This window comes from Orbicella franksi, chromosome 8, assembly GCF_964199315.1.
Source record: "Orbicella franksi chromosome 8, jaOrbFran1.1, whole genome shotgun sequence".
NCBI classification, from domain to species: domain Eukaryota; kingdom Metazoa; phylum Cnidaria; class Anthozoa; order Scleractinia; family Merulinidae; genus Orbicella; species Orbicella franksi.
Window position 1 is genome coordinate 2,158,001 of NC_138152.1, and position 13,609 is coordinate 2,171,609.

Genomic DNA, 13,609 nt, shown 5'->3' on the forward strand with positions numbered 1-13,609 from the left:
AACAGCGAATTTTACAAATTTTAGCCTTGGGCCGGGGTTTGTTCAAACGAACTTGCAGTTAGCGTTGTTGCAGTGCGAAGTGCTGATCTTCTACAAGGAAAGAACGATTGTTATCTTAAATTTCGGACACCTGGCTACAGTTCGATTCCGTATATCATTTTCTTGTTTGTGTTGGTAACTTCGAATCCTGATATGACCTGATAAATCAACAGAACTGTGAAGTGAAAAGGGGAATTTCAATCACTGATGGAAAAAGAGTTATTTTCACTCTGAAAATTCTACGAACTCGTTGGTGGCATAATATTTTTGGAGGATCTTCCAAATTCGACGAAAAATGTAAAGAATAATTTGAAACGCTGGCAAAAAAAGGCAAAAATAACGAAACGAATTTATCGACGGGAGTGAAGTTTCCTTAAGCAAACACTGTCTTTTTTTAGAGCTAATCCTAAACAGGAATATCAAAATACTTCCGTCGTGTAGGACGTCCGCGTCCCGCCTTAATTACATGTTTTATTATGGCGATGCTACGTGATAGCTTGCCACTATTCTCTGGCTACTTCTTTCTTTCTTTTTCCTTTTTTAAGTCTTTTTTTTTTTTTTTTTTTTTTTTTTAAAAAGCCGTTTATAAGTGGGCAGTCGTTTGAACTGAAAATTGACCTTTCTTCGTTCAGGTTCGGCAACCAATCCCTGCTTAGTTCTATGATAGGTAATTATAAAGATCATAATGATTATTTCAAACACGTGATCGTTGATAAGTCGCATTTGTAGTTCCCGAGTTACAAAATGAAAACTGATAGCTTCGGGTGCATTCAGTGCTACTTTAGGCACGGGTCCCCGCGCAGTAAAAGTGAATTTATGGTTGATTCGTTTTAACTTACTTCTGGGTAGATTTCGTTTACTAAGCTCGTTTATTTAATAGACTTAATTCCCTTATTTTTAAAACTCGGTGCCCTTTCTTAGTACGATTGAAGTTCTTTAATTTATACGGACACTAAAGAGCAGAACGGAGTGCCCGTATCGATCATATCGAGAGGTGTGTCTGTATGATGGAGATGTCCGTAAGAAGAGGTTCAAATTTTACATGTTACTTAATCACGTAGCATGTTAGGTGAACATTTTCTTACAATCTCTTTAATTAGTAGCCTATATTATCACAAGGAGCCCTCACATCCGTGTAGAATAGGAATAAAAGATAACCTTACCTTTATCGATCGTACGTGTCTTAGTATTATTATCATTATTATTTTTATCATTATCATTATCATTATCATTGTTATTATTATTATTATTATTATTATTATTATTGGGTTTTGTGGCTGCCATTTTAAATTTAAATACGCGGTCAGCTGGCGCGAGGTCTGGAGCCGAAAATTTAGGAAGTCTGGGACGGCTTGGAAAATGCGCTAATCCATGGCTCACCGAGAGTAATACAGTGACAAGGGATGATACTTCTGACTAGCTTTCGGCCCATCTCTCTAGCTTTGTCATTTTCTTAGAGTTCCGGGGATTTCCGTAATTTCCACACCTCGCATTAACAGACCGTGTATTTAAAATTCAAAATGGCCGTCACAAAACACAACACAAGAACTAAAAAACTTAACTGTATTAACTTGACGTTTTGTATGTTACAACATACATCTTCAGAAGTGACGTTTATAACGTCAAGGTAATACAGTTAAATTTTTTAGACCATGCGTTGTCTATTTGTAATGTTTGTAGCCGCTGCTTGATTTCTTTTCCTTCTGACATTGAAATGGCCGCAGAACAAGAATTTATATGACAACACAAGGTTTATCGATTATTCCTATTCTAAACGGCTGTGAGGGTTCCCTGTGCATTCTTGGCGAATAAGAATTGTCTTCACCAGTAAATGAGCATTATCGAGTCACAGCTTTTGGAATGAGCGCTTGCAACGAACATCAGTTTTGGAATTATTGTCCTTGATTATATTGACTGAAGGGAATTATAAATTATCAAAACAAAAAAAAAAAAACAATGAACTTTGATCACATATTTCTTTTTATTCCGAGGAACTGAATGTTAGGTCTCTTCCGGTCATCCACGCTCACATGCTGAGGTCGTGGGAATATCACAAGTCTCAATCTTCCTTTAAGATGCTTCAAAGGCCCCGACCATCGTGACTATGCCAGACGAATTTTTATTTGCCCGGTTAGGCCTTCCGTCTACGCTAATCCGGCACGAAAACGGGGTCTGAATACTCCTTCAAGATGCTTTAGAGGACGGTAAAACCTAACTGCGTGGTTCATTGATTTTGATTCCATGGAACTAACTCTGTCCGCGCCGGACCCAAATATGTCATAAGCCTTTTCTATGAATGATTTTGAACTAGGCATTGATTGAAAGTGCAGCCGGGAAAGATCTCGAAAGTTGTTAAGGAGCTCCGTACTTTTCTTTTGTGCTTGAAGCTGCCCCAAATCAGAAAGAACACACATTCAATTAGGTCGTTAAAAATTTAACAGCAGGGAGCTGTTGTTTGTAAATTCCAGCAAGTAGTTGAATTTTCGAGTAATAGTAGTGCATTGCTGAGGGTTTCAAGCAACTGCGTTCTTGAAAACTCGTTTCGTGTTGTGAGTCAGAAAGGAAATACCTTATTACTAATGCAGTTTATTTATATAACACAGCAATTTCAAAGTTCTGAAACATGAACAGGGGTGGACACATAAAAATGCAAAAAAAAAAATATTTTGCCCTTTTGTCGTTATGTTATCGATGGACTTTATCAAACATTTCTCCGTATATACTCTTTGTTGCCAGCTTGGACAGGCCTTAAGACCTTTAGACCACGCGTCTTTCATCCAACTATACCCAAATAAAACATTTCTTTGGAAAATGTATAATCATGTTTGGGCAAGGAATCTTCCGTGAATTTTAATTTAAGCCAATAAAAAGAACTTGACAACACACTGCTTAAGTTGTGTTATTATGCTATAAAACCTGTTAACTTCGAATCATCCTTTTGACATCGGTGCAAAGATTCACACTAGATTCGTGACATGACGCACGTGATGTACTCCACTTTGTTTATAATCAACTTGATTTTGACTTTAATCTTGTTTACCTGATTATATTCTTGCTCCTCGTGATGGCTAAGGCCCTCAGTAAAATTAAGGTAAGACACGAAAAGAGATATAAGAGAAGCCGAAATGATCGTGGGACACGGAACGGAGATGAGCAACTTTACATTTGGCCGAACAACAGATTTCAGCTCAATGAAATTTGAAAGCTGAATCGAAGTAAAAACACATAGCAATGAAGAACGGGAAAAGAAATTATCGAGGGTGGTTTGAAAATTCAAGAACCGTGTATTTTGGCCGGTCATGTGCTTCATTAATCTATTCCAGTTGAAGTACATCTAAATAAAGCTTAGCAACGACAGTTCTTGCCCTTTGTCCTTGACCGCCTATATTTCGAGTACCTCATAATCCTCTTCTGAGTATTAATTAAGATTAATTCCCCTTTATATCAAAAACTCATTGGGTTCAAGGATCTGTATAGCATTCCCTTCAGGAGGTACATTTGGTATGTCAAAGAAATAATTAGTGGAGGACTTGACCCGAAAAACCAAGTATTTGATCTTTTACGAGCAGTTATCATTCAGTTGTCGTTTTATTGCGCGCGTTAGGTCCTGTCTTCACTACGCAAGAGAGATTTGAAGAAGGAGTTTTCATTTTGAAATGCATCAAATGTTTTCCGTTTACACTACGCAGGAGGAATTTAAAAACGCAACAATCACCGGTCATTTTGGATTTGTGTTTGAAGAAAACTCCGTCAGGGAAATCACATGTTTATCGTGACGCCATCATTTTTAACAACCTTCGTTTTCAAAATGTTTTCCGCCCATACGAAAAAGAAAAAAACAGACGTTTTCAAATTCTTCCAGTTTGAGGAGCGTTTTCGTGACAGGTTAGAGTGGACGGTAGATCTAACCGTAGAAATAAAGCGCGTTTTCAAATTTCTCCGGTGAAGTGTGGACGGGGCCTCGATCAGTTGTTATTTAATTGCACATGTTATAGGCAGGCAGTAAAAATGCAACAATTTTTGTAAATCAATAGTCTAGCCTTGTTTGAGATGATCTTTAAAAAAAAAAAAACAACACCAAAAAACAATCCTATAATATTAAACACTTGTGAGACGGGATATAAGAATTCAGTTCAGGGAGCGATACAAATCCCATGTTCGAAAGCCGGTTAACGCTAACCCAGGATTAAAAGTTAATCTAAGTAACAATTTTTCTTCTATAAAAATGCTTTTCACTTCTTATGTTTTGTGTAGTTTGAGATTACTCAAGCTTGAAACTGAAGGACAAACAATATAAACAGAAAACCTCACCAAAAAAGTACAAAACTGATATAAAAATTCCCACCAATCCTGGCTTAGCTTAATCCGACTTTGATCTTTAAGCCCCGGCTAAACGATCGCAACATTGCTTCGTTAGCTATAATCATCTCATATCCCAAACGCCCCCAAAATATAGAAAACTAAACTAGAATAAAAATAAAAACGCCCGAAAAATAACGTGTACGCTTATCGCATTTGTAGAGCATGGTATAATGGCTCATAACCCATGATGGCTAAGCTAATGAAAACTCTCGAATTGCATTATCTAATGATACAGTTTTTAATAAAAATCTTATAGCTAGCTTGATACATTCCTTAACGTCCTTAGCAATAGTCTACAAAACAATAAGGTGAAATGACCAGGTTTTGTGTATCTTGGAGAACGCGAGCCACGACGAATATTATTTATTTATTTATTTTTTTTTCGTATTTGCTTTTGGAACTGTTCGCTTGCACTACAGATTTAGTTCGAGCAGGTTTTAGACCGATCAGCAACTGAACAGATCTAGATACAATTCTACAATTCTGTAACAGTACGGTCAAAACCCTCTGAAATGAAAGTTATAGGAATCAGCAGTGAAGATTCTTAGTCAGCTGACTAAGAATCAGGTAGAAAGAAAAAAATATCATTGAAATTTTAGCTCTTTAACACACAAACTCTCGTCCAACATTTTTAAACACAAATATTTGCTACATATAGAGCACTTCTGATCTTTCCACTCTCCACTTTAACCTCTTAGCTTTTTAATTTACATCGTCTGGCTCTGCAGCTCTCGGAAATGGTCTTTAAATGTCTTAACAAGCTTATGTCTGTCATTATAACGCTTTTTTTTTTCTTTTTTCTTTTTTTTTTTGGATAGACTTAAGGCAGTAAATTGAAAAGTAGCAATCTTATTTTTATAAGAACCAGGCGACGTTTTAAGACAATTTCAAAGGTCACTGAAATTGAAACGAAGTTATTTGACCAAGCTGCTGTTTTGACAAGTTACGATCAAAAACATATCTGGATAGAACGTACACCCAAGTGTGTTCATTCCAGATGATTTCCCTCTCTAGTTAAAAACAGCCCGAGTGCTTTATAATGTGCGCCGTTGATAGCCAAAGGCGCTTCATGGCCAGTTATGGACGCAACAGATCTAAAAAACTAGATCGAACACTTGTAGCTGCAAAAAGCAGGTTTATTCGCTTAATTAACTTGACACCAGGAAACGAGCTTCCGTGAATTCTGTTTAAGTGGGCTCATAATGCGGTCAGGAAGGCCTCGCTATGTCGAGTGACCAACTGTGCAAAGCCTTGTCTTCGTCGGTAAATGTGATACTTTACTTAAAAATATCGGTAAATCTTTGAAACTGCGAATATCCCCTGAATATAAACTCGAAAACATGGCACTGAATTGCAAATGTATTTCAATTTGTACTATTTCTTAGTTAGATATCTTAGGTGTCCCGTATAAATTAACATGGGGCATTCTCCTCTGCCAGCTTTCTTGACAAGTTAATAAAGTCATTATTATTATTACAGCTGTTGTCATCCATCTAAATGGAATTGGTATAAATATACTAGAATAACTTTCCCTTATAAGCCACGCCACTCACTATTTATTCTGTTGTAGATAGTGAGTAGCTTAGCCGTGTGCGGTTCTTGAAGGAGCTTAGTCGCGGTATTTTGAGTTATTTTGGCCACGCGCAATTGAAGGAAACTTGAAAATAGTAGTTTAGTAAGATAGAAAAACACCAACGAGGTATTAATAAATCTTAAAAAACAAGGATGGAGAAGATTAACACGGACCACAAACGACGAACTTGAAAAATTTAGGCTTAACTTTCCAAGACGCACAAATCGTGAAGTAGCGCCTGTAACAAACTGGCGGCCGCCTCTCGGCGTTTTCGAAGTGCCTGCAAAGACGATTTGGATAATTTACTATATTCCCTCGATTAAATGCCGGATCCCGAATAAACGCATGGTCTCTAAGGCAGATAATATTTAGCTCTAAAAAATGAATAGCAACTATTATCGAAAGTGGCTTTCAAATTCAATAACTGTATTCCGCTTGTTTTTCATTAATTTGTTCCTGTTGAGTTACATCAAAATATAAGTGGCAACGGGGATTCTTGCCCTTTGTCCTTGACCGCAAAAATTAGTAAAAATTTAGTTTCCGTTTCTCATAAGGAATTTTGAGTTCATGTCGAGTTCCTCGAAATCCACTTTTGATAATTAAGAGTCGCGCTTATATCAAAAATTCACTCCTAAGATTCAAGAATCTGTGTAACATTTCCTTCAGGAGTGTAAATTTGGTATGTCCAAGAAAAAAAAAAAAAAATTTCACGACTTGACTCGAAATACCAAGCGCTTTACTAATCTTCCCCAAGCATCTATCATTGTAGTTTTATCGCACATGTTCCAGTTAGGCAGTAAAACCACAACAACTTCTGTAACTAAATAGTCTAGACTTGTTTGAGATGACCTTCTTGAAAAAACAACTTTTTTTAAACAGAAAGAAAACACTCGACACGTGTGAGTCGTGTGCGAAACATGTGAGAATTCAAATAGCAATACAAATCCCATAGAGCCGGCGCGGTTTTCATTTGAGTTTCGTGAAACCACAAGCAAACCAATTATTTACCAATTAGACTACTCAGTCAATCTCAAACTGGAATAAAACCAAAACCAAAACCAAATTAATTGCTTGATTACTTCCACAACTCAATTGAAAAGTGCTCTACTCATTTTTAAAGTTCGCAATGCCAGGTCTGTAAAGTATAGTGTACCTAAAGCTCGCGGAGGGAATGGAAGGAGGGTGGGGAGGGTGGGGAGGAAGAGGAAGGAGGGTAGGGGAACTCCCACGTGAACTTCCACGTCGTCTCACTTAACGTCACTATTTTTAGCTGCCAATAAACACTGTCATATCACTGTGATATCTTTGGGAGGTGAAATAAATCTCGAGGCACGCCCAGAATGGTCTCCTTTTGGAGCTTCATTCAAATTTTTCTGACGAGTATCTCCGACCTTTACTCATGGGAATTTCCACCCCCAGGACCTAAAGGCTTACTGGATGGACTTTAGCACTCTTTTTGTTTGTTTATTTAGAAGATGTTAAACTGTACAATTCTGCTATTTCTGTTACAACCCTCTAAAGTAAAAGTGGGTCAGTTAACACACTCAGTCAGGTAGAACTGAGAAAACTTACCACTGGAAACTACAACGCTTAATAGTCCAAATGTTTGTAAATAGTGGTATTTGTTATAGAACATGTAAACTTCCCATCCTTTCTCCTCTTTCCTCTAACCTTTTTTTAATTCTCATCGTCTTGCGCCACAGTTCCCGGAAATGGCTACAAATGTCTTTATAGGCTTGTGTGGCATTATACCGTTTTTTTAAAAGGAGACTTTGGGCACTAAATTGAGCGCTGACACGCTTAATTTATTTTGCATGAACTAGGCGAGGTCTTAATTAAGACCATTTTTAAGGTCAGTGAACTTGAAAATAAGTCTTTTGACCAAGCCGCTGTTTTGACAAGTTGCGATCAAAACATTTTTGGATATAACATGTATAACACTCCCATAAATTAAATCTCGACGATTTCCCTCGAGTTAAAAAACAGTGCGGGTGCTTTATAATGCGCGGCATTGATATCGAAAGGTGCTTCAAGGCCAGTTATGGACGCAACAGACCTAAAGGACTAGACCGAACACTTCTAGCTGCTAAAAGCAGATTTATTAGCATAATTAAGTTTGCATCAAGTAATGAGCTTCCATAAATTGTGAATTAAAGAGGGCTCCTAAGGTCGTGCTATGTTGAGTGATTGACTGTGTAAAGGACCCAGTCAGCTGTGTGCAACTTTTTCCACTTCTTCGCAAATGTGACACTTTACTTTAAAATATCGGTAAATCTTTAAAACTGCCAGAATACCCTGAATATAAACTCAAAAATGTGACAGTGAATTGCAAATGTATTTAAATTTGTACTAATGAAAATTTATATAATTTAGATATTTTAGGTGTCCCCTATTAGTAGGGGGCATTCTCCTCTGTAGGTTTTTCTTGGCACGTCAATAAAGTCATTATCATTACTATAGTTGTAGTCATTAATCCAAATGGAATTGGTATAAATAGACTAGCGTTCTATCACGAATACCTTTCTCTTATTGGCTACGCCACTTGCTATCTATTCTTTTGTAGATAGTGAGTAGCTTAGCAATGTGCAGTTCTTAAAGGAGCTCAGTCACAGAATTTTGAGTTATTTTGGGTACGCGCAAAATTATATCTAAATTGAAGGAACTGAAAATAGCACTTTACTAAGATAGAAAAACACCAAAGAGATAATACTAAACCTTGAAGAACAAGGACGGAGAAGATTAACACAGATTACGAACGACGAACTTGACAATGATGCACAAGTCGTGACGTAGCTCCTTTAACAAACTGGCGGCCGCTTCTTTGCGTTTTCGAAGTGTCTGTAAAGAGGATTTGGATAATTTGCTGTATTTTCTCGATTAAATACCGGGTCCGGAATAAACGCCGGGTCTCCCAGGCAGTTTTAATAAATTTCAGTTATAATTACAGGATATTTAGTTCTCAGAACTACTGAATAAACACTTTAATAAATTCCAGGGGCCCATTTCCCGGAGGTCACGGAAAGTTTTCGCACCCTCAAAATCGTAGCAAAATCTCAAATCTTACATCTTAATCTCCTTTTACATACAGATTAACTAAAAGTGGCTTTACGGACCCGAAAAGGTTCCGAGGCTTTCGAGAAATGGGCCTCAGGATAGAATGAACCGCAAAAGTCAAATAAAAGCCGGATCCAGCACGTAGTTAAGTTTGAAATATAGGCCATCGGTACAAGTCAAGGGAATAGGAGAGATCAAAGACAGATACAATTGTATCCTCTCTGATGTGATCCATTTATATCATAATTTAATTAAAAAAGCGTGAATCTGTCTGGTTATTTACGTTTTGACCGACTGGTAGATTGATACTAAAACAATTAGATTATTCGTTCTCGATTCCTATGCGTGATGTAGAGAAAGACAAGAGCTGCGCCCTCGTCAACTAACACACGATAGAAAACTCGAGCTCATAATCTAAGTGTTAGTAGTAACAATTTATTTTCTTAACGACTGTTGAAAGTATTTGCCGACCCTTTTTTTAGTAGTTAATGCTATTAATTTTGCGCCAGCATTCCTATTTATATATTTTTTAGGAAGTTTCAAGTGGGGATAAACCTCTTAGCAAGCCCCCTTACGAGGAAAAAGGATTTATTTCTGTATCAGATTTTGCTAAAAAAAAAGATCAAATAGTTTTAAATCGGATGAAAGAAGGGATTATAAAAGGCTTTCGTTAATGGTGCATCGGAACGACAAAACAAGTATTAACGAGAGTTGCGAACAAGTAGATCGAGAGCGGGCAGTAACTTCAAACCACTGAAGATGCTTTCGCACAAAAATGGCATTGTGGCTCTGTACATTCTGTTTACACTACTCTACTCAATTGCGAGTGTAAAACGCAAAGATCCTGGTTGGAAGCAATTAAAAGCCTCCCTAAACGCCAAGGCTGTGAACCTTTCCGATGGAGCTGCCAAAGTTTTCCTCACGAATCTCTACAAAAACCATTTCAACGAAACCGGACAAGTGAAGAGAACAAATACAACTATCCCAGAAATCATTCATTCTGTGCAAGGAACAGGTATGATATATTATTCACTATTTTTCTTCTGAATAAATGATACTGATTATAATTGTGGTAGCACAAGACAAGTGCTTTGCATGTGCTCTTTCGTCACGTCCAATGTTATCAGATTCGGGTAACCTATGTGTCAACGTGAGCAAGTGAGCTAGTAAGCAGAACATGTTTCTGTGTACGTTCTTATTTGTTCTGCTGCACGTTCTGACGTTATTTTTGATATTAAAGTAGGCACAAAAAAACACTGATCTGGACTCTGAGTGGTCGAGAATATCGTATCTGACACCGAGTTAGTTTTCTCGAGGACAGCCGGTGTATCACACGTAGAAATAAAACAAGACCAAAAAGCGGCTACTAAAGTTTCTTTTGTTTTGTTTCGCAGCTCCTCTTCGTGGAGACTTAAGGAGTAATGCGCCTTTAGCATGAGCTGTTCAGCAATTGGTTAGCCTTGTTAATATTTTAATGCCAACTTAATTATTATTCTGCACTTTGTTCTTTTTATAGTTTGCGTTAAAACCAACGTTATTCGTTTCAACATGAAAGGGATAAATACTAAAGAATACATCCAAAAGGCTGAGATCCGGGCAAAAGTCGAGTACTCCACTGATCAAGACCAGAATGCGAGTCACCCAGTCAAACTGGGCCTTTACGACAAGACCGCAGGTGTGCTGATATCAAAAGCGGTTTTGCATGGACGAGATCCAACATGGACGGTATTCATGGTCCCTTCTGCTGATGTCGCGCGATGGCTGCGTTCTCCGCACACCATCCCTGAAGTTCGGGTTGAGGTGCTGGCAGACAGCGACAAGCAGAAACCTGTTCCAAAAGTATTGATGCATGGCGGCAGCAGTGGACCATTTCTGGTGGTGTATACCGATGCAAGGCGATTGCACGGTGTGGAGGATAGTCCTTTTATAAGAGAGTGAGTTAATTACAATAAGGTTACCTCTTTTTCATCAATTCGGGTGTTGGCTTGCTCTTGAACATTTTATTGCTTTGAATCTCTGAAGGCAATTACAGTAGAGCCATGATATAACGATCCTTCTTTAAAATGAAGTTCTCGGTATAACCGACTCTAAACTCCAGCCCACCCAAAGGTACAATGAAATGTGTGAAACGAAATCCCATCGCTGAAATTGAACGTAAATCATATTAACGAGTTGAGATGTACATTACGGTCCTTCAGATCTTTGCAGTTAATTGTTTAATGGCCAGTTCTCTTTTTGAGATGCTCCTACAGGGAATCATGGTAGTCGTATTCATCAACACGAATATCCAGTCAAACAGGACAGCATTTGAGATGTTGGTGTAGATATTATTTGGGTTTAAATATTGAAACGAGGAGCTTTCAGAACACAATCCGTCGTTGCTACTGTCTGAGATCTTAGACTGGACTTATGTCATAATTTCCTGGATGCGCATCTGACAGAAGGGATTGGGTATTAAACGGAATTTTCAGCAGCGAAAAGTTGATTACACCGTTTGACATTAAGACAGAAAACACAAGACGCACCTCGATATTGTAAGATTAACTTTGGCTCTTTTTAATCTGTGATAACGGGGTTTCGTATATAATGATCCTCCTCCTTCCCGCTAGGTCAAACACTCCCTTGGAACGGCATTATATCAAGGTACCACTAAATCGAAATGCACTTTATACAATTTTGTTTGTTATCTATTTTTCAGTCGTTTTCGCCGAGATTCTAAGGCGAACACTAACAAGACGGCCGCAATTCCATCTCCCAGCCCTGCCGATCTGTGCTCAAGGCGCGATTTGCATATAAATGCCAAACACATCTTCGGCAATTTGATCATCGCTCCGGTCTCGTTTAACGCCTACGACTGCGCGGGAAAATGTGACGCGACCTACTCCCCAGGTAGCTTCAGCAATCACGCCATCGTGCGCTTGACAGCGGCGCAACACTGGGGACCAGGATCCCACATGACTGCGCCATGCTGCGTTCCCACAAACTACGGCAGTTTATTGGGTGTTTTGTACACCACACAAGACGGTCACGTGGTTCTTCGTCAATACAAAGATATGGTTGCCACGGAATGCGGATGTCGTTAAGATGGCCAGGCAGATTCCCGAAAAGCACGTGACTGAAATGCGCTTTGTAGGTGGCTGTCGCATATCTTCCAGCAAATACTGGTCTAATCAAGTGTGATTTTGTTTCAATACAGTTATATAACATAGAATTTCTTATAATGATTAATAAATTTTGTTTTTAATGCGTAAATTTATATTACATATGAAGCTACTACGATATGTTGCAATTTAAAAAAAGAAATTAAAATTATGATTTGAGATATTGTCAGTTGTTATAATTGAATACCGTAAGAAAGAAATGCTGTACGCATAGAGAACATTTTTCAATTGCCTTCGCAAACTTTATTCTTTTCCCTTAGCTCAATTAAAATAGCTCAACCCTTTGAATACCAACTACACATATATGCGTAATTAATGGTCGTGCTCTTTGTACCACTTGTGACGTCATCAGTTTAAATGTCATCAGATATTCTTGATAAGCAGATAGTAGTGCTAGGCTAGCCCTTTCCGCTTAATGGTCAGGTTTAGATATCGACGACATTCCGACGTCGCAAATCGAAAAACAAGGTTATCAGTTTTGGTGCAAAAACGGTGGTAAAATGGTCCACAACGCCTATGATTGATCAAAGTCCATTTCTAGGCTTCGCCCGTAATTAACATCCAACTTTTCAGTGCAGCCAGAAAGAACATACAATGCAAAAGGTAGCCAGTGTAAAAGGGCAGAGAAAAACAGAAAGGAAAGGGCCAACAAACGAAATTGAGAACGATCAATGGCAAAAAAAAAAAAAAAAAAAAAAGTCCAAATTTTGGCTTATGCGCATGACCGTAATTGAAGTTTTGATCAATTTTGTACCTAATCCTCGAAAAATCTCTCCTTTTAGTAAAAAGAAAGCTTTTCTTTAGCAAAACTCAGGCTTATTTAGCGTCATGGCAGCTAAAAAACCTGACTAAACGGTTAAAAACGGTATGTTTGGGCGAAAGTTTGGTATTCAAAGGGTTAATTTTAAGATCAAAGTATATTTGTCGAACGACTCTAATATTTTGATGCAATAAAATTCTTTATTTAGGAAGTATTGTAGTTCCTTCTTCTGAGTGTCGCGAGTACCAAGGAAAACCCCGGGGGTGGACAACCTTGCTAAAATGGTCACTCATATTGCTCGGGAGGGAAGGGGGGGGGAGGGGACTCCCATATAGAAAGGACGGGGGTGCTAGTCGGAAATTTTGAAAAGAACCCCAAAGAGGCACCAATTTGCAATTTTTTTTTCACCCCTAAGATGTACCAATTCTACAGCAACACGTTAACAGACACTTTCAAAATTTTTAATAGCGATAAAGAAGATTGCTTCGAATACCTTCAACTTATAAAGTTGATTGTCAGATATCTCCTCCCATATTTTTTTCGGCTCAATACGCTAAAAAGTACCGTGAAAGCTTCCGCTGTGGAGCTTTTGAGGCTGCACACCCTAAGACTAAAGAGGTACCAAAACCACTTTTTTAACCCCTAAAAGGTACGATGAGC

At 38.2% G+C, this 13,609-nt stretch overlaps 1 protein-coding gene across 1 annotated transcript; it reads left to right on the plus strand.

Moving 5' to 3' along the window:
- The first annotated feature begins 9,678 nt into the window (after window positions 1-9,678).
- On the plus strand, window positions 9,679-13,493 carry LOC145496225 (protein decapentaplegic-like). Its single transcript, XM_081475910.1, has 3 exons — window positions 9,679-10,043; window positions 10,545-10,962; window positions 11,727-13,493. The coding sequence occupies exons 1-3, from the start codon at window positions 9,788-9,790 to the stop codon at window positions 12,109-12,111; spliced, it is 1,059 nt and encodes a 352-aa protein (XP_081332036.1). The 5' UTR covers window positions 9,679-9,787; the 3' UTR covers window positions 12,112-13,493.
- Window positions 13,494-13,609: the final 116 nt, after the last annotated feature.